The sequence below is a fragment of the Stegostoma tigrinum genome, chromosome 20 (assembly GCF_030684315.1).
Source record: "Stegostoma tigrinum isolate sSteTig4 chromosome 20, sSteTig4.hap1, whole genome shotgun sequence".
Classification (NCBI taxonomy): Eukaryota; Metazoa; Chordata; class Chondrichthyes; order Orectolobiformes; family Stegostomatidae; genus Stegostoma; species Stegostoma tigrinum.
The window spans coordinates 39,700,235-39,721,778 of NC_081373.1; the positions used below are offsets into that span (position 1 = coordinate 39,700,235).

General features: G+C 41.8%; 1 protein-coding gene across 1 annotated transcript in view; it reads left to right on the plus strand.

Moving 5' to 3' along the window:
* LOC125461780 (adhesion G protein-coupled receptor A3) overlaps positions 1 to 19,071 on the plus strand; it is a 470,817-nt gene extending 451,746 nt beyond the window's left edge. Inside the window, exons 18-19 of the mRNA XM_048550975.2 lie at positions 12,542 to 12,637; positions 14,412 to 19,071. Coding sequence (XP_048406932.1) covers positions 12,542 to 12,637; positions 14,412 to 15,648 — 1,333 coding nt within the window. The 3' untranslated portion in view covers positions 15,649 to 19,071. The remainder of the gene's footprint in view (positions 1 to 12,541; positions 12,638 to 14,411) is intronic.
* The last annotated feature ends 2,473 nt before the right edge of the window (positions 19,072 to 21,544 follow it).

Below are 21,544 nucleotides of genomic sequence, written 5' to 3' on the forward strand. Positions count from 1 at the left end.
GTATTCAATCCTTTCATGAGCTGATGCTCAGAGATGCTTTATACTCCTCACTGCATTCGCAGGGAGAACTCTTGCAGCTCCAGTTCTCCCAGTTTTCCCAGCATTCTTTCAAATCCTTCTCATTAGTGAATATTCTTCTTTCAAACCTTCCTGCCCCCAGTTACACTGTCAATCCTCTTCTTCAATTCCTTAATTAAATCAGGCACTTCATTCCTCCTTCAACTTTGTTCATGGTAGATCTCTCCTTTGCCTTTACCCCATTCAAACAAATAGACAAGCCCCACAACATCATGCCAGCTCTATTCTCCATCTTAATCCCCTCCCCAACCCACAATCTACCATCTTTAATATTGTCACTGACAACTCACACCATTCATCTTCTGTCAACTCCTTTGAGAAATATGGACATTTGAGAAGGATTCTCCACATCAACTGGCAGGACAGGCATTCTAACGTCGGCATGCTTGAAGCAGCTTAATAGCGTCAGCATTTGGTCCATAATCATTAGAAATGAACTCCACTGGGCTGGCCACTTGTTTAGGATGTCTGAGATAGGGGGCTGTGAAATAAATAGAGAGGAGGGGTGTGGCTGGGGAAGGTAGGTTTTGATGGCGATACGTGAGTGCAGGTAGGCAGTGGTGGGGGTTGGTCAGTGAGGTGGGAGGAGCAGATAGGTGGGAAAGAAGTTGGACAGGTCAAGGAGGTGGGGATGAGAGGAAGGGTTGGTCCTGGGATGAGGTTGGGGGGGAGGTTTTGAAGCTAGTAAAGCCTACATTGAGACCATTGGGTTGTAGGCTCCCAAGGAAAATATTCTGCCTGGAAGTCAGTGGTGAGTGGAGTTCCACAGGGCTCTGTCCTTGGGCCTCTACTGTTTGTAATTTTTATTAATGACTTGGACGAGGGAATTGAAGGATGGGTCAGCAAGTTTGCAGACGACACAAAGGTCGGAGGTGTCGTTGACAGTGTAGAGGGCTGTTGTAGGCTGCAGCGGGACATTGACAGGATGCAGAGATGGGCCGAGAGGTGGCAGATGGAGTTCAACCTGGATAAATGCGAGGTGATGCATTTTGGAAGGTCGAATTTGAAAGCTGAGTACAGGATTAAGGATAGGATTCTTGGCAGCGTGGAGGAACAGAGGGATCTTGGTGTGCAGATACATAGATCCCTTAAAATGGCCACCCAAGTGGACAGGGTTGTTAAGAAAGCATATGGTGTTTTGGCTTTCATTAACAGGGGGATTGAGTTTAAGAGTCGTGAGATCTTGTTGCAGCTCTATAAAACTTTGGTTAGACCGCGCTTGGAATACTGCGTCCATTTCTGGGCGCCCTATTATAGGAAAGATGTGGATGCTTTGGAGAGGGTTCAGAGGAGGTTTACCAGGATGCTGCCTGGACTGGAGGGCTTATCTTATGAAGAGAGGTTGACTGAGCTTGGTCTCTTTTCATTGGAGAAAAGGAGGAGGAGAGGGGACCTAATTGAGGTATACAAGATAATGAGAGGCATAGATAGAGTTGATAGCCAGAGACTATTTCTCAGGGCAGAAATGGCTAGCACGAGGGGTCATAGTTTTAAGCTGGTTGGTGGAAAGTATCGAGGGGATGTCAGAGGCAGGTTCTTTACGCAGAGAGTTGTGAGAGCATGGAATGCGTTGCCAGCAGCAGTTGTGGAAGCAAGGTCATTGGGGTCATTTAAGAGACTGCTGGACATGTATATGGTCACAGAAATTTGAGGGTGCATACATGAGGATCAATGGTCGGCACAACATTGTGGGCTGAAGGGCCTGTTCTGTGCTGTACTGTTCTATGTTCTATGTTCTATGTTCTAAGGCGGAATGTGAGGTGCTGCTCCTCCAGTTTCTGGGTCACTTCATGGTGACTCTGGAGAAGGCCCAGGATGGACATGTTGCCGAGGGAGTGGGAGGGGGAGTTGAAGTGGTTTGCAACTGGAAGGTGTTGTCGTTTGTTGCGAACAGAGCGCAGGTGCTCTACAAAGCGGTCTCCGAGCCTCCACTTGGTTTCACAGATGTAGAGGAGGCTACATCAGGAGCAGTGGGTGCAATAGACCAGGTGAACGTCTGTCATGGAGGGAGTCGTGGAGAGAGAGCAGTCCCTCTGGAAGGCAGATACAGATGGGGAGGGAAATATATCCTTGGTAATGGCGTCACATTGACAGTGGCAGAAGTGGCGGAGAATGATGCGTTGAATACGGAGGTTAGTGGGGTGATACATGAGGATAAGGGGGATTCTGTCTATGTTTTTGTTGTGGGGACAGGGTGTGAGGGCTGAGGTGCGGGAACCACAAGGGTTGTGGTTGAGAGTGTTTTCGACCGCTGAAGGGGAGATGCTGCTGTCCTGGAAATGCGAGGACATCTGGGATGTTTGGGAGAGGAACGCCTCATCTTGGGAGCAGATGCAGCGGAGGTGGTGGAATTGGGAACAGGGGAGTGCATTCTTGCAGGAAGGTGGGTGAGAGGAGGTGTAGTCTAGGTAGCTGTGGGTGGGCCTGAAATAGACATCAGTTTCAAGGTGGTCACCAAGGATGGAGACTGAGAGGCCCAGGAAGGAGAGAGAGGTAGCAGAGATGGTCCAGGTGAATTTGAGGTTGGGGTGAAAGGTGTAAGTAAAGTTGATGAACTGTTCGAGATCCTCGTGGGAGCATCAGGCAGTGCCAATACAGTCATCGATGTAACAGAGGAAAAGGTGGGGGATAGGGCCAGTGTAGCAGTGGAAGAGGGACTATTGCACATATCCTTCAAGAGGCAGGTTGTCATTTACTTTCCAACTTTTAAAGAGCAGTGAATTCTGTTAAGGAACTTAATTGCTCTAGTGCACATCAGTTGGAAGTGAAGCTGCACAGTACATTCCCAGATCAAACAGCTCGATTCAACCAACATTTAGATTTCCTTAGGATGGAACATAACACTTAAGAGCAGGAATAAGCAATTTATGCCTGGTCCATTGTTCAATAAGATCATGGGTCATCTGATTGCGGTTTCGACTTCATTTTCCTATCTTCCCCGTGATTACCTTGTCTATTGAAAATCTATCTAACTTGGACTTGAATAAATTTAATGACCTAACATCCACTGCTTTCTGAAGAGAATTTCACAGACTACTGTCCCTCCAAAAGGGAAAAAAAAAACACCTCATCTCCGTCATTAAAAAAATCCTGTTTTAGATTGTATCCCCTAGTTCAAGTTTTTCCAACAAGAGGAAAATATTCCTGGTGTCCATTTCATGAATCCCTTAATGATATTATATGCTTTCATGAAATGACCTCTCATTCTTCTAAACTCCAGTGGATTTGAGTCCAATTTGTTCAACTTTGTTTCATTCAATAAAACTGTCATCCTAGAAATTAGTTGAGTGAACCTTCTCTGAGTTGCATCTCGTGCATTTTTTTTTCAAAATAAGGAGATAAAAGGAATAACATGGTTCCAACCATGTTATGCGTGAAACAGTCAAGCACAGCTGTTCCCTGGGATTTGAGCAAACATTTTCCATTCATGGTGGTCCAACTCTGCCCCTTCAACCTGGAACAAATTTTGGTTGCTCAGAACAATCCAAATATTGTAACCTCAGAGTAAACCAAGTGCTACCATTCAATAACTGCCCAACAATCTTTCACTCAAGGAACTCTGTCACCTCAGGAGCCTATGTTCCTCGGGGTGATCAAAGCGCTAAATTCATCAGTGCTGCTTATCTAGTCTTGTTTCTGTTGGACGTAAACCTCATCATTACATGCTCTATGAAGGAATTCCTATGGGAATAGGTACTGCAACTGTTGCAAATATCTACCTCACTGTCATGTGTTTCAAAGTATGAGAGAGTAAAGGTTTAACTGTTGAAAATGAGATAAATGTAACTAGCATAAGCTTGCAGTTTGTTACCACTAACAAAGTTGGAATCATATCAAGGGTTAACAGATAGAAAGATAGAGCTATAAAAAAAGCAAGTGAACTTGTAAGAACTGAAGAATGATGCCTGCACTGTTAGCAATAATACCAGCCCAGACAGGTTTTTTTTGTATTAGGAGTTAGAGCTGAATTATTTTCAAAATATTCAGTACAGCCTGAAAGGTTGCAAAATCTATTTACTTTGCCACATCGAAGAAGAAATTGCAAAATGAAAGGTAATTACTTTAAAAGTCAGTTCAGGACAGCCGAGAAAGGTCGGATCATCATGGTGATGGGTGGAGCTCGGAGATGTTCTCTAGTTTTGATTTTTCCAGACATTTGCCTGAGGAGTTAATTGCAGTCTGAACTTGCTTCAGGTTTGACCTGGTTTGTAGCTCACTAAGAGGTAGCTGAAGTAAATGACAGTTAGCACAGTCTACACTTTAAACAGATCAAAAAGTAACTTCTTCATTAACTGTTGAAAGTTTAATCTCAGTTTGAATTGTGTGAAGGGACAACAACTGGAAGGTTGGATAGTTTGAAACGAGTAGAAAGCTCTCTAGTGGTCTTCAGTAAAAGCTTGTATCACAGAAAATAATAAATTGATTAGCTTGCAAGCACTGAAAAGTAACCAGGATGGGATGGGGCCATCCATATTAACAGAGGCCAAATGGAAGCCTTAGCTCTGAGAACAGATGGAGCTGAGAAGATCTGCCCAGTGGACTGTGGCATATTGATGAATGGTTCTTTCAGAAGTAAATAACTCTGATGAAGGGTCTTGGCCCGAAACGTCAGCTTTTGTGCTCCTGAGATGCTGCTGGGCCTGCTGTGTTCGTCCAGCCTCACATTTTATTAACTTGTAGGTTGATGTGTCTTATAAGATCATTCTCAGGAGCACTGAGAAACAAACATGAGTGCACACCATATTGGTAAGTTAATAGTCCTTATTTTAGTACATTATTTTATATCCAATAATATGAGTGTTTTGATGTTGTGTGGTGTAGCTCTACTGATTACGGTGAGGTGTTCAGATTGTTCTCTTATTGTTAATGCTCCCTGACCAGATTGTAATACAGCAGTATGATGCAATGGAAATTGCTTCCATTAGGAACAGACTTCAAATTAATATGACATAGAAAAGGAGAGGTGGGAAATTGATAGCACAGAGGGGTTAGGGAGGAGGAAAGAAGAAAATGGATGGAAGAAGACAGGAAATATGAATAAATGAGAAAGTGAAAGTGAAATAGAACAGAGAAGGGAAGGGGAGCTATAAGGTGACACTGCAAACAATGCTTTAGTGAAGAAAAAGCCAAGCTAGAGTTTTTAAATGGAAGGGGAGGAGCGCATCAGCATTAATTGATAGATTGTGACAGAAGAGTGCAAGTATGTAGCCAATGAGCAAAGAAGGAATGTGAGCTCGAATTGAGGAACAGGAGAAAGGATCCCCACATAAGTTGATGGATACAAGACATTAATAGTTGTTTTAAATGCACCCAGATTTGTTCTTAATTTTGGGACAGATGGAAGTTTCAAGGAATAATTAATTGACTAAAAGATTTTTTACATACATAGCTGAGGCAATATGTTGACTGGGATTTTTTTTATGACGGAGATGAGGAGTTTTTTTTCCTTTTGGAGGGACAGTAGTCTGTGAAATTCTCTTCTTCAGAAAGCAGTGGATGTCAGGTCATCCCAGTCAACATATTGCCTCAGACAGAGATCTTTACAGTAGTGATGTGCTAGTTCTGCTCGGTTCGAAGCAGTCTGAGATCTCAGTCAGAAACTTGTACGTTTGGATCATAATATAGGAGCGACAAATTCATTATTCAGTGGCGCATTTCAACTGTACCTATCTTGGAGACTGGATCTTAGCCAGGTCCAATTAGACAACGATATATTCCTAAGATATTTATCACTATTGAAGGGCACTTAAGCTCTATGACACTTAACATTATGTGGGCAGAAGAACTATTTTCTCTATTTCTAGCCAATTTTAGATGAATTGATGTGAAATAGGGTCAAAGCTTATGTACACACTGCTGTTCCAAACACTATCCCACCCAGACCCAGTACCCTACCCAATCCCTATAACCCTGCACCTACCATGACAAATCCACCTAATCTACACATTGCTGGACACTATGGACAATTTAGCATGGCCAAAGCCACCTAACCTGTACACTTTTGGACATGGGGGAAACGTGCAAACTCCACACAGACAGTCATCCGAGGCTGGAATTGAACCCCAGTCCCTGGAGCTGTGAGGCAGCAGTACTAACCACTGAGCCACTGAGCCACTCTAAATATAGATATGAAAATGTAATACATCCCAGTCAACATACTGCCTCAGCTATGTATGTAAAAAATTTTTAGTCAATTAATTATTCTTTGAAACTTCCATCTGTCCTAAAATTAAGAACAAATCTGGTTGCATTTAAAACAACTATTAATGTCTTGTATCCATCAACTTATGTGGGGATCCTTTCCCCTACTCCTCAATTCGAGCTCACATTCCTTCTTTGCTCATTGGCTACATACTTGCACTCTTCTGTCACAATCTCTATCAATTAACGCTGATGCGCTCCTCCCCTTCCATTTAAAAACTCTAGCTTGGCTTTTTCCTCTTCACTAAAGCACTGCTTGCAGTGTCACCTTATAGCTCCCCTTCCCTTCTCTGTTCTAGCCAATTTTAGATGAATTGATGTGAAATAGGGTCAAAGCTTATGTACACACTGCTGTTCCAAACACTATCCCACCCAGACCCAGTACCCTACCCAATCCCTATTACCCAGGGTCAAAGCTTATGTACGCACTGCTGTTCCAAACACTATCCCACCCAGACCCAGTACCCTACCCAATCCCTATTACCCAGGGTCAAAGCTTATGTACACACTGCTGTTCCAAACACTATCCCACCCAGACCCAATACCCTACCCAATCCCTATAACCCAGGGTCAAAGCTTATGTACGCACTGCTGTTCCAAACACTATCCCACCCAGACCCAGTACCCTACCCAATCCCTATAACCCAGGGTCAAAGCTTATGTACGCACTGCTGTTCCAAACACTATCCCACCCAGACCCAGTACCCTACCCAATCCCTATAACCCAGGGTCAAAGCTTATGTACGCACTGCTGTTCCAAACACTATCCCACCCAGATAATAAAATGTGAGGCTGGATGAACACAGCAGGCCAAGCAGCATCTCAGGAGCACAAAAGCTGACGTTTCGGGCCTAGACCCTTCATCAGAGAGGGGGATGGGGGGAGGGAACTGGAATAAATAGGGAGAGAGGGGGAGGCGGACCGAAGATGGAGAGTAAAGAAGATAGGTGGAGAGGGTGTAGGTGGGGAGGTAGGGAGGGGATAGGTCAGTCCAGGGAAGACGGACAGGTCAAGGAGGTGGGATGAGGTTAGTAGGTAGCTGGGGGTGCGGCTTGGGGTGGGAGGAAGGGATGGGTGAGAGGAAGAACCGGTTAGGGAGGCAGAGACAGGTTGGACTGGTTTTGGGATGCAGTGGGTGGGGGGGAAGAGCTGGGCTGGTTGTGTGGTGCAGTGGGGGAGGGGATGAACTGGGCTGGTTTAGGGATGCAGTGGGGGAAGGGGAGATTTTGAAACTGGTGAAGTCCACATTGATACCATATGGCTGCAGGGTTCCCAGGCGGAATATGAGTTGCTGTTCCTGCAACCTTCGGGTGGCATCATTGTGGCAGTGCAGGAGGCCCATGATGGACATGTCATCAAGAGAATGGGAGGGGGAGTGGAAATGGTTTGCGACTGGGAGGTGCAGTTGTTTGTTGCGAACTGAGCGGAGGTGTTCTGCAAAGCGGTCCCCAAGCCTCCGCTTGGTTTCCCCAATGTAGAGAAAGCCGCACCGGGTACAGTGGATGCAGTATACCACATTGGCAGATGTGCAGGTGAACCTCTGCTTAATGTGGAATGTCATCTTGGGGCCTGGGATGGGGGTGAGGGAGGAGGTGTGGGGACAAGTGTAGCATTTCCTGCGGTTGCAGGGGAAGGTGCCGGGTGTGGTGGGGTTGGAGGGCAGTGTGGAGCGAACAAGGGAGTCACGGAGAGAGTGGTCTCTCCGGAAAGCAGACAGGGGTGGGGATGGAAAAATGTCTTGGGTGGTGGGTTCGGATTGTAAATGGCGGAAGTGTCGGAGGATAATGCGTTGTATCCGGAGGTTGGTAGGGTGGTGTGTGAGAACGAGGGGGATCCTCTTGGGGCGGTTGTGGCGGGGGCGGGGTGTGAGGGATGTGTCGCGGGAAATGCGGGAGACGCGGTCAAGGGCGTTCTCAATCACCGTGGGGGGGAAGTTGCGGTCCTTAAAGAACTTGGACATCTGGGATGTGCGGGAGTGGAATGTCTTATCGTGGGAGCAGATGCGGCGGAGGCGGAGGAATTGGGAATAGGGGATGGAATTTTTGCAGGAGGGTGGGTGGGAGGAGGTGTATTCTAGGTAGCTGTGGGAGTCAGTGGGCTTGAAATGGACATCAGTTACAAGCTGGTTGCCTGAGATGGAGACTGAGAGGTCCAGGAGCCACTGCACCACACAACCAGCCCAGCTCTTCCCCCCCACCCACTGCATCCCAAAACCAGTCCAACCTGTCTCTGCCTCCCTAACCGGTTCTTCCTCTCACCCATCCCTTCCTCCCACCCCAAGCCGCACCCCCAGCTACCTACTAACCTCATCCCACCTCCTTGACCTGTCCGTCTTCCCTGGACTGACCTATCCCCTCCCTACCTCCCCACCTACACCCTCTCCACCTATCTTCTTTACTCTCCATCTTCGGTCCGCCTCCCCCTCTCTCCCTATTTATTCCAGTTCCCTCCCCCCATCCCCCTCTCTGATGAAGGGTCTAGGCCCGAAACGTCAGCTTTTGTGCTCCTGAGATGCTGCTTGGCCTGCTGTGTTCATCCAGCCTCACATTTTATTATCTTGGAATCTCCAGCATCTGCAGTTCCCATTATCTCTGATACTATCCCACCCAGACCCAGTACCCTACCCAATCCCTATAACCCAGGGTCAAAGCTTATGTACGCACTGCTGTTCCAAACACTATCCCACCCAGACCCAGTACCCTACCCAATCCCTATAACCCAGGGTCAAAGCTTATGTACGCACTGCTGTTCCAAACACTATCCCACCCAGACCCAGTACCCTACCCAATCTGTCTGGTGGGTGATAAAAAGTCTAGGTTACAGGAGGATCTTTCTTTTCCTCATTCCAGTTTCTGTTGGAGGAAAACAACGATCATTAACAAACCTCTAATTTCTACCTGCAGGAAGAAGCAAATAAACTATGGCAAAAACCATAACTCATGGTTTCTAAGTCCATAAAATGAAATTAGGTTGCTACTTCAATTGCAGTAACTCATTGCTGATGAAAAGACATGGAAATCATTGCAATACTAAATGCTGTGGGGGCTGGGGGAGGTGGTGGTGAGGGGAATTTTAACACAAGGGAGTGGATGGAATTGGGTACAAGTTAGATTATTAAACTGATAGTAAATAGACAAGTTTGGGGTAGGTGCACTTGTGGAGCAGTGGAAGTGTGTCTTCACCTCTGAGCCAGAAGACCTGGGTTCAAACCTCACCTGCTCTGGAGTTATGTTGTAACATCTGTCAGTGGTTTAGTCAGGAAAAGTATCTAGATGGGCATGTGGAAGCTGTTTTTCATTGACGATAGAAATTCACTCCTTTCCAGAGCTGTAAATTAAGACTAATAATTTCTGTTCAGTAAAAGATTGTCAACTTTTAAATACAACTGTATGTTAAATTTATGTTCTTGAAGCTAGGGTACTAATAATTTTTGATTTATTAACTGAAAAATTCAGTGAATTCAGATATCACTGAATTTTGGCAATGTACTGAACTGCTGATTCAGCTGTATGTTACGATTCAATTCAATGGATTTTTGTAAAACCTGACTAAGTAACAGTAAAATCATTATGTGGCAGGCTGCTCAATTCTATCTATCTAGAATGAACTTGGGCTACAGCGAATTGCTTCAGGATTGTTGTGAGGATGGAATGAATTGGGATTTCTCTCAATAGAAATGTTAAGATAAGAATAAATTTTTTATCCAGTGAGGAGTTGTGATGGAGGTAGAATGATCCCATGCTTGGAGTTGAAGGGGAAGTCTGAATCCTAATACTGGGTCGGTAAGGAATAGTTGAAGGGGTTCTGATTTTTGATGTGTGGGCTGCTGAAGGATTGAGAAGAAGTTCCCTTGCCCCACCTGGCCTATAAGGAATGCTTCCTGAGGCCAATATAAATAAACCTGGAAAATGTTGGAAATGCTCAGAAAGTTTGGCAGTATCTGTCGAGAGAGAAATGGATTCCCTGATTCAAGCTTGTGATTTTTCATCAGAGACTGTTCTTGCTTTACTGCAGCTGCCAGTTTTCCCAGGAACATCATTCAGACACAAATTATGTTAAATTCCAGGCTTTCAGCGTTTTTAATGTATTTAAAATACAATCCTGATTCCCAGACTGTGTTGGCTCCCTGCCTGAGTAAAAGCTGGAAGTTGGCAGATTGCTGGCAGCTTCCTCATACCCATCCAGACATTTTCCAAGTAACCTGTTCAGCGATGTTATGATGTACTTCTGAACCCAGGTCTCTTGGCTTGGATATAGACACACTGTCACTACACCACAAGTGTACCTACCCCAAGCTTGTCTATTTATTATCAGTTCAAGCACCTAACCTGCCAATTCCATCTGCTCCCCCATTTTAAAATTCCTCCCCACTGCACAGCTTTTACTACTTCAGCAATTTCTATGACTCTTTGTTAACTTGACTCAAGTAATTTAATTTCATTCCGTTTTCTATCAAGTACTTCACTTTCTTTACCTTTGTAGAGTCATACATCATGGTAACAGACCTTTTGGTCCACAGATTTCCCTCCCTAGAGGACCGTATTAAACCATATGGGCTTTCTTGGTAATCAATGGTGGTTAACAGATGAAACTAGCTATCAGTTGTGGATTTAGTAATTGAATTTCAATTCCATCACATGGAGAGATGATGTCCTAGTGGCATTATCACTGAATTGGTAACTCAAGAGACCCAGGTAACCTTCAGGGCACCAGGGTCCAAATCCCACCACGACAGATGGTGGAATTTAAATTCCAGATTTTTTAATTGTTGAATTTAAAGAATAATAAGTTTTTTTTTAAGAACTCAAGTTCAGCCAACTCCTTCTGTCCTGGAAACTGTCCATCTTCACCAGCTCTGACCAGCATGTAACTCCTGACCCACAGCAATGTGGTAGACTCCTAACTGTCCTCTGAAATAGCCTTGCAAACCGCATAGTTTGGGGCAGTTAGGGATGGGCTGTAATACTGCCCAGCCACATTCTGTGAATGAATAAAAAGTAAAGTTGTAAGAACCTGTAAACGCAGAGTTTTAGCACAGATCACTTGGTTACTAATCCAGCAATATTACTGCTATTCCATCACCCCTGTGAAACTGGTAATGCAATAATATATTTTTTAAAATACTGCAGTAAGGACTAAGCCCAGATGCACTACCTGCTATTGTATGTTAAGCAAGCTTAAGCGTGCTCATTGTGGCTGCAACTCAGTTCCATTTATATGAGGCAGGGTTGAGATTATGTGCAAGTATGCTTGACTTCACTTTCCCATCTTCCTGTGAACTGCATGAACCAATTCAGAAGGGAAGTTTTATATGATTTGGAGTGCTCTATAGACCTGCCTCTTCAATAAAGAGCGGTGGCAATTTTATTAGTAATTCCTATTTCAAATATATTCAGTCCTAACTGCATAAATGAAGAATTCATAATATGATGTAATTATGTCATACAATGTGACAAGCAATCTCATCTCACAGGCATCTGCCCTGGGTGAATTTCCAATATCATAATGTGATGTTAAAAATAGTTTTGTAATTGGCAATTATCTGCAGGAATACAGGAATCATTTTACACTTAATTTTGTAAGAATTAGTTACTGTAGTGAGTTAGCATAAAAAACTTGACTCAAACTCAAGTGCATTTAAGTGTTGTTAATGAGTTCACATGCATAATGACACATACTTCCAAGTGCCCAAGGTTACTTATGAGTTTTTGACAGAACAATGTTGAAAATGATCTAAACAAAAAAATATCAAAACTTGCACGTGCTGGTGCCCACCATTCTATTTGCATTGGAGTTCCCACACTCTGTGGAACGCTACCTCAACAATATGTGTCAAATGAACATAATTTCCACTTTGGACCCATCTCTGGTACCCCCATCAGTCCAGGTCTGTTAAAAATTCCCAACACATATTTGCTCCTGGATAGTGGTTGCAAGCTTCTATTGCCCATATCATTATATATATTCCAGTCAACCCCTGACCAAGGTTAATCATGATGCATAACAAATTCTATTGAACTACGGGTCATTGGCATTGTAGACCCAAGAAAACCACCTGGGACTAGTGCACATCTATTAGTTTGATGTGCTAGCCCTCATCGTTGTATCAGCCATTTATTATTTTAATGCATTTTGTTAGGGTTAATACAAAAATGATCTCTGTATTTCTTGTTATCTGCAAATATCATTCATTAATCTGACATTTTTCTACCTATTCAGCTTGTTTTCTTTTTATTTTAATTCTACTATGATCTTTAATCAGGTTTTATTTGATTGGAGGAGGCATTCCTTTCATAATTTGTGGGATCACTGCTGCAACAAATATCAACAATTACGGGAGTGAAGACAATGCACCATAGTGAGTAGCTTTTGTTGAATGTCACTTTGCTAGGTTTGGAGATCTTGTTTCTTGGCTTTTAGGGATTGCACTCACCCAAGGCACCAGATGCACTGGCAGATAGTTTCTTAATTTTTCAGTTATCATATGTTCTGTGCAGTCAGATTTTTAAAAAGAAAATGTAAGTTAAATGAGTAGTTTATTTGTTATCACATATTTTATCATATACTGTGAAAGTTGGTCAGAGTCTTAGTGGATGCTATAACACGATGGGCTAGCTTTTCTAATAGTCAGACAGCCAATGCAGAGTTGATGGGAGTTGTCCATTGCAGCAGACTCCAAAGAAATTGAGTGGGAAATTGAAAGTTTTGCTTACTGATTCCTCTACATTTGGAACCCTCTAAAAGTCTTCAAATAAATCAGTGAATTTGAAGGTTTCTAATGAAATTGAGTAAATAGCTACTCAGAAAATGAAATATATAGTCTCCTGCATAACAATTCAACAGACCCTGTACTTAACTCACACAATCCAACTATACCTCTGCCAGACCACGTACACTGTCCAGGAACCAACACCCCTATCCCCTGCTTGGCACCCAACCCATCCTCTTCCTTCACCACTAGACACATACTGACTTACACCTGCTACTCGTTTGGCCCTGCTTCCCCTGCCACTCACTTCTCTCCAACTTTCCCGTGCTGCTTATCCTGAAATCCTAGACCAGATACCCACCACCTCACCCTCACATCAGACTGGATTTCTCCCAACTAACCCAATCAACTTTAAACACTGCATCACTTGCTTGGCCTCCTTGCTGCCTTGCACTCTGGCATCCTACCCAATTGGCACGCTAGCCCTCTTCTCACTAGGCACCCTATTCACCTGGCATATTATTTCCCCATCTGTCAACTAATTCCCAATATCAATTCCCTACCTATCTGGTATCCTCCCACTGACAACCCAAACCCTACCCAGCTGTCACCCTACCCAGTTAGCATCTTTCTTACTTGGCACCCTATAACCCCATATCCAACTGGTACTTACTCTCACAGCATCCAAACAAACATACTTACCTTATGTATTTACTATTTGACTGCAGTTATTAAAGGAGCTGACTGGATGCCTGAACATAGCAGTAAACTGATATGAAAAGTGGGCACAGCTTGTCTTATATATGACAATTAGTACAAAAGAACTACGAGACTGAGCGTATGACTGTGCATGTCTAAGGGAGCCCTGATCAAAATCTTCTGTCAGAAAAGCAGAGTTCCTTCCTTTCATTAAAAAGAATGGGTGGGGTGACACTCCATGGAAAGGCTAGCCCAAAGAAACCAAATGTGGCTTAACATTAAGAAGTCACCAACTCTAATTGAATGGTGTGATAATTTTGGATACCACATCTATGATGTGAGAGGACTTTTTTTTGTTAACAATCAAATTTGTAGATAGTTATAGTCTTAGTCTTGGTTTAATCAGCAATAGGTTTTGTCATCCTTCTTGGTAAGTATTGTAAAGTGGTTTGTAGTGAATCAGCAGCCCATTTGTACTCATCCCATTTTTGAGTAGAGTGTAATATTGAGTCATTGTCACCAACTGGCTCCTAAGGTAATGTCACTTCCACTGTTTGAGTGAGAAGACACTTCCATGGTGGAACCTGATTATAAAGTATATCATGACCGTTGCTTCTGGGTTGTACTTTCAGGTCAGATTATCATGCTGGAATATTTTCTGGGTTCAATGTCCTAATAATTCTTTGTCATTTTCCTGTTTCATTGTGTTTCTTTTTATCCACAGTTGCTGGATGGCATGGGAGCCCAGTCTTGGTGCATTTTATGGGCCTGCTGCTTTCATTGTGCTTGTTAGTTGTGTCTATTTTCTGTGTACATTAGTGCAACTGAAGCGTCACCCAGGGAAGAAATATGAGCTAAAAGAGATGACAGAAGAGCAACAACGATTGGCCAGCACAGAGGTAGGCCCCAGTCATGTAACGGACTCCAGCTCTGTGTCGCACACATGCTCAATGATTTCTTCCTCAATGCTGGAAAACGAGCATTCATTTAAGGCTCAGCTTCGTGCTTCTGTGTTCACTCTGTTTCTCTTTATTGCTATGTGGACTTTTGGAGCCCTCGCAGTCTCACAAGGACACTTCCTAGATATGATTTTCAGTTGCTTATATGGAGCAGTCTCAGTAACTCTCGGACTCTTTATTCTGGTCCACCACTGTGCAAAACGTGATGATGTCTGGCATTGCTGGTGGTCCTGCTGCAAATCCAATCGGAATACATACGCTGTTCAAATGAACGTTCGACCCCAAGTAACCATGAACGGCGATGCTCAGCTTCATGTCCCATGCCTCCTGGATTCTCCATGTCCCAGTAAATCATCATCCAGTTGCAATCATTCAGCCTCTGGACTCTGTAAGCTAACTAATCTCCAGGCCGTCCAAAATCATGTAAATTGCCTCTCACCAGTTACACCATGTTGTGCCAAAATGCACAATGAACAAATTATTGATGACGATGGGGATATTCATCTGCGTGCAGATGGTACATGTCGATCAGGAATGCATATCCACAGATGTCACAAAAGCCGAACTAAACCACGACACTTTGTTCGGCATAGCAGGTCTGCAGCCCAAAGAGAATATGCCTATCATATCCCTTCCAGCATAGATGGAAGTATCCACAGCTCACATACAGAAAGTCATCACAGTATCCAGGACAGCCAGTCCATCCAAAGGCAAGTTGGCTGTGCAAAAAGTGATCAATGTCCCAATGTCTGCCAGCCTGAAAGTAGTGATGCTAGCACAGTGCTATATGGATGCAATAAAGTTGTAGACAGTGGTGTCAGTACAGAAGCTTTGCACCAAGGAGCTACTTTTGAGATGCAGTCACGGAGACAATCGTGTCCTCTAAGTGTAAACAACCAAAATGGAATACTGAAGGGAAACCTGCATGAAGCCATGATTTATACTTCAGACAGTACGGGAAATATAAGGACTGGTCCTTGGAGAAATGAAACTACTGTGTAGTTTTTAAGTTTCATGATTACAAATTTAAATCATTATTGCTACAAAAAGTTGTATATAAATTTTGTATAATGCTTATGTGTTTATTTACATAATTCATTGTGCAGATTTCAAGTTACATTTGCATATTTGTATGTATACATCTATATTTGTACAGCACATACAAGGTATCATAAGAGCAGTATTATATAATGTATTTGTATTTCAAACTACAAATGGTGCATTTGTGTTACCACAATGTGGACATTGTTAAAAATTAGTCTGCAGATATATCACAATTAAGTTGAAGTGTTGGATTTTTTTTTCAATGAAATGGTTGCGTCTGAGTAAGCAACCACAAATTAAGGTAAGCATTATTGTTACATTAAAGAGACAGTAGCCCTTTGGATGGCTAATGCAAATACCATCCTAATGTCTGTTAAAGTTTCCCTAATCATTAGTAGAAACAAAATCATGAGCAATTTCCTCAGAGGATAAGTTTATCATTTCTAATTATTGTTATGAGAGCCCTAGTTATTCATTGGAATATATCATCAGATTAACAAAATTTTTAAAAGAATCCTGCATTCAGTAAAATAGCTGTGGAACTTTTAATTTGGCACGGGAGGGGATGATTTCCCTTGTGTGCAAAGTGTAAATTATAAGCCTCAGTAATATAATGGATTTCAGTTTTTCACACAAAGAATACAGAAGACACCTTTCCTACTAAATTAAATACGAAAGGGTATTGGTTCTTTAACTTTGTAGGAAGAAATTGTGTATTAAGTCTATCGTTATGCATACAGTACATGTTAGTGTAACATGCATGCTTTTTGTTCAGTTAAACCATCAATACTTGGTCATCTGCTATTAAGTGTAAAAACTAATGACTTTAGTGATGTAAAAACCAATAGCTTCTTTTTATTTTATCCATGCAAATGATTTCATGATGCAGAAACACAATCATTGGACTACTTTGCTAGCTAAAGTGCCACAGCACACGTATAAGGTTAATGCGATAACTGTGCTAGAGATGACAGTTTTCAGTTGTCTGTGCAGAGCATGCAGTGCCTGTTGTATGTTACAGTGTACACTGTATATGAATTGTTGTTTCCAGTAAATGCAGATATCATCATGTCTATTAGTAAAAACAAAGCAAAAAAAACCTTCAAATCCAGTTTGTCATCTATTTTAATAAGATTGCTTTTAAAAATGTGTTTAATCATCTTCACTACAATATAAATGTGAATTCAGGTTAAGCCAGTTGCAGTTGATCCATCTAGTTTCTCACATAAGGGAATGCATTGAACAGAAATATGATAGCTATCATTTTACAGTAACGGCAATTCATTGCACCAAAATATGATTTACCTTATTATTAGCTAAATTTATTTTAGTCTGGTGTATTTAAAGTTATGATAGCACTGCAATTATTGCTAGACTAGTAATCCAGATAACTTCTAATCAAATCCCAACATGGCAGTTTGAATTCAGTTCTTAAAAATCTGGAAATAAAAAGGATTATATAAGTAAAACTGACTGAGAAATTGTCCGCTTTTCATTAAATCTCAATTTGTGCATTGCTGCCTTAAGGAAAGGAAACCTGCTGGTACTATTTGCACTGATCTGTGTATGATTCCAATCTCACAACAATGTGGTTGCCACCTATCAGCCCTCAGAAGTGGCCTCACAAGCCACTCAATTCCGGGAATGAGCAATAATGGCTGCATTATGCTTATCCCACCCCTCTTCGTGCAGCCTTACCATACCCTTCTGGTCCTTTCTCTATTGTAGGCTTATGTACCATCACCTTGATTACATAAAGCTGCATATAGCTTTTTTTTCTTGAATCAGACAATTCCTATAGAAGGCGATGCACACTGCCTCAATTCTCTACATTATTTGAGGAAACAAAGTGAGGAAAGCCTTGTCCTGTGATTGAAATCAACAAAGACCGGGGGAGTTTTAACAGATGATCAGTTGCCACCAATTCCCAACTGAAGAATCTGTACTTCTCAATGTGAAACACTCACTAAAAGAAACAGTATGAGAAGCAAATGGATGGAATGTGTGTTTAAATGTCAATCAAGTAGTTTGGTAGTAACACAATTGAATATGTGGGCTGAGTTTGAAGGGCATAACTTCTGGAATGGACTGGCACCAGATGGTGAGGGAAATACAGGAAGTAATTTCTTCGACTTTGTTAAGTCATAGCACATCTGTTCTCAGCATGTTTATCCCAGAGAGTTATTGTAGCCAACCACTCTTGATAAACCTCATCTCCTTGACTGAACACACCCTTCATATGTTCTGTGTCTCTACCCTTTTGCTAAAGACTTTAAAGGCAGAGATATAAAAGCTTAAGGTTGAACATCTATGAGATGCTGTGAGCTATCAGCAAGAGGAGCAAAACTGTTTGCAGTAGAGATCAATTATTGTTAATTTAGATATTTTCATCTAGGCATTTTATGTTAACTGAAGCAGATGTGAGTCCACTGTATATGTTAAAGACAATAACTTCTAACAATATCCAAATTAAAGTCTAAAGCTCAGTACTGGTTCTCCGAGCCCTGGTGTTTCAATAGCATTACTGCAATTATTAAGTTTGTTTGATTATTATGTTTTAGACTGTTTATTTAAATCTAGGTTAAAATTAAAGAGGTCATGTAACTGTCATAAATGCTGCCTAACAAGAAGTTTGGCTAAATCAGGCTACATGCTGAGCAAGGTGCAAAGTTCTCACCCAGGTACAAAAAACAAGGGCGACTGTACTAACGGGGAATAGATTTTCCAGCTCCAGGAGAAAAGAGAGAAGAAGCAGTTGGTATGGTCACAGAGAGAAGAGACTGCAGGTTCTCTGCAAGCTGATGTTGGAGGGAAATAGTCAGTAGCCAGAAGGACACATTACACAGTCTTCCGTTGAATCTGTGAGATTCATCCTGTGGAGCCAGGGCAGAAGAGAAAATTTTGAAGGGAATTTTATTCCTGGTTATGAATTTGGAAATTTTTCAAAGATGGAGGGAAGCGCCTGGAAACAGTCAATTGATGTTAATGCTCAGTAATACAGTTAATGCACATGGGCAGCATGGTAGCTCGGTGGTTAGCACTGCTGCCTCATGGTGCCACAGAACCAGGTTCGATTCCAGCCTCATGTGAGTATCTGTGTGAAGTTTGTACGTTCTTCCTGTGTCTGTGTGGACTTCTGCCAGGTGTTCTGGTCTCCTCCCACAGTACAAAATGTGCAGGTTAGGTGGATTGACCGTGGTAAGTGAGGATGGGTGGGATGCTTGTTCAAGAGTCATTATAGGCTCAATGAGCTGAATGGTCTTCTTCTGCACTGTTAGGATTCTGTGATACTGGGAAATGAGAATCATTAGAACTGTGAATGTTTGCTATGTATTTCTATCGGGGCTGCAATGTAAGTATAAAAATGAAGTGTCTTTCCTGTAGTTGCCAATAAAATAGTGATTTATATTTTTCTTGAACTTAAAATCTTAAAACATGAAACTATGTTGTCTCATTCTTTTTAGCTATTAACTAGAAGTTTTAATTGTTTTCTTTTAGATGTTACTGGTGTCTATGGAACCCACAACAACTAATTCAATAACGTGCAAAATTGTTCCGGTATGTTATGTCCACATGACAGAAGACTAACCACACCTGGCCAACTACCACCCTGTAAGCTTTCTTGAATCATTAGCAAAGTGGTAGAAAAAGTCACCCCCTCAAAACTTACCTTGTCACAATTAGTTGTTTATCTACACTCAGCTTAGATTAAACCAGATAAACCTTTAACTCCAGATTTTATTGTGACTCAATCCAGTCATGAACATGAAGACTGAATCCAGAGGAAAGTTGAAACAAACCTTCCCTCATATCAAGGCAGCAATCATTTGAATTCGTCACTAAAATATTCCAGCAAAATCAAGGTCACTATAAGTTCAGGGAGAATACTTTCAGTGGCCTGACTAAAGCCTGTGACTGCAAAGTTGTCGTGCTTATCCTAGACAAATTGTCGCAGCCCTGGAATATAATTGCAAGAGATAGTAAGAACTGCCAATGCTGAAGTCAGAGATAACACAGTATGGAGCTGGAGGAACGCAGCAGGTTAGGCAGCATCAGAGAAGCAGGAAAGCTGACATTTCAGATTGGGGCCCTTCTTCAGAATATAATTGCCAGAGTTTCAAGGAGCAGCGCCCTTTGTCTGACCATCTTCTGTTACCCCAACAGTAAAATGTTGTCTGTCATAGTCAGGGATGGTTCCGTTGCTGACCGAATTTGACAAACTTCAGTTCCATTTAGAATTATGGATGGACTAGTCTGACTTGGTGATCTTGGCTGTGAGGACACACCAAATAATTGCTCTCTTTCAAAGTTGCAGTGTGGCTGATATCCTCCAAAACTTTCATTCTCGAGAATTATATCTGAAAAATATACATATTTACACGTGTGACTGTCAGATAAATCTAGATTTGGGGTTGTAGTTGTATTTTCCATTATCAAATAGCCTGCCAAAAATCTATGTCTATGTTAATGTTTGAACAGTGGTTAATTATTGCAGAAGAAAGAGACATTTTGTTGAGGTTTTTTGCCAAAACTAAACTGACAATCTCCAAATGATTGTCAGTGTAAGTTTTAGCAAACTCAGAGTAATACAGTCAATATTCAATTGCAGAATCACATCTACTGGTGGACAGTGCAGTTTAAGATTGTCAGCTGGATTCACAGTGCGATGTGTTTCCATGAATTGGAAGTAACATATCTTAACACAGAGGACACTGTACTTTTCAAATGGAATATACATCTGCATCTGTTTCAACTGGATAAAATAGGTGAAAGCATTCTGTGGTCCATGCCTCAGGGAAATGCCTTAACCAATCAAAGTCAATCTGCCTGCTTGTATTTAAACAGAGCTTGGCAATTAACTGCCAGCCATCATCTATCTAATGGATTCTCCCATAACTATGCCTCCAGCAATCAGAGTCCACTTGCCAACCAATCAACTCTGTGTCCCCATCCAGTATAAAAAATATAATTCCTCTTTATAATGGTATTCTTGCAAATTGTCTTGATTATGCAAGATGAAAAGCTGACAAAATGTGTTGTTTATTAGCAGCATTTGATTTATATACTTGTCAATTATTGGCTAATTAATAGAGTGAAAGAGTACTTCAGGTGCATGCAGAGTGCTGATCATCTGGAGTCATCAAGAAATGGCTGGGGCAAGAAACAACGTATTCTCCTTTTTATTGTTGATGTTCTGGATATCTGTCTAATAAGTTCATCCATAGTTTCTTACGCTAAGTTGTGATTCTAAAGCTTATCAATCCAAATGCTATGAATGATAGTCAAATGCTTGAAGTCTACCCCATACATAATGCATAAAATATTCAAGACTACTGCATCAAAACACAAAATCCAGGTGAATCCAAAAATGAATCTTCAAAGTACATTGCCCTGAGAAATAATCAGGAACTGACAAAAAAAATGGCAAACTGGGCAAAATTTACTTGTTTGCTTCAATACAAATATCAGACTTTTAGATTTGGTTGTAGGTCTGATGCACCTTTGCTTATTCTTATGCCAAAAGTTTGTGATGTATTCTTCAGGGTAACAATTGTTGACATCCACTGTCATTTATTGATTTTTACTGAGAAAGAGGAACTTCCTTCAGCAAAAACAAAAGGACAGATATTTAAATTATTTCAGCCTGGAGAACCCCTTACATGTGTAAGGACCATTACAAACTTCTTCAATGTGCAATGGGGATAGTTTAGGTTTGCTGTTTTCCTTATGTAACTTTGTCTTATCGGTATTGAAATGAGGATGACACAAAAATAATGTGAAGCAATTTCATCTTAAACATTTTACAGGAATTGTTTCGATGCACAGCCCTTTCAAAGACTGGGTTATTTTAAAC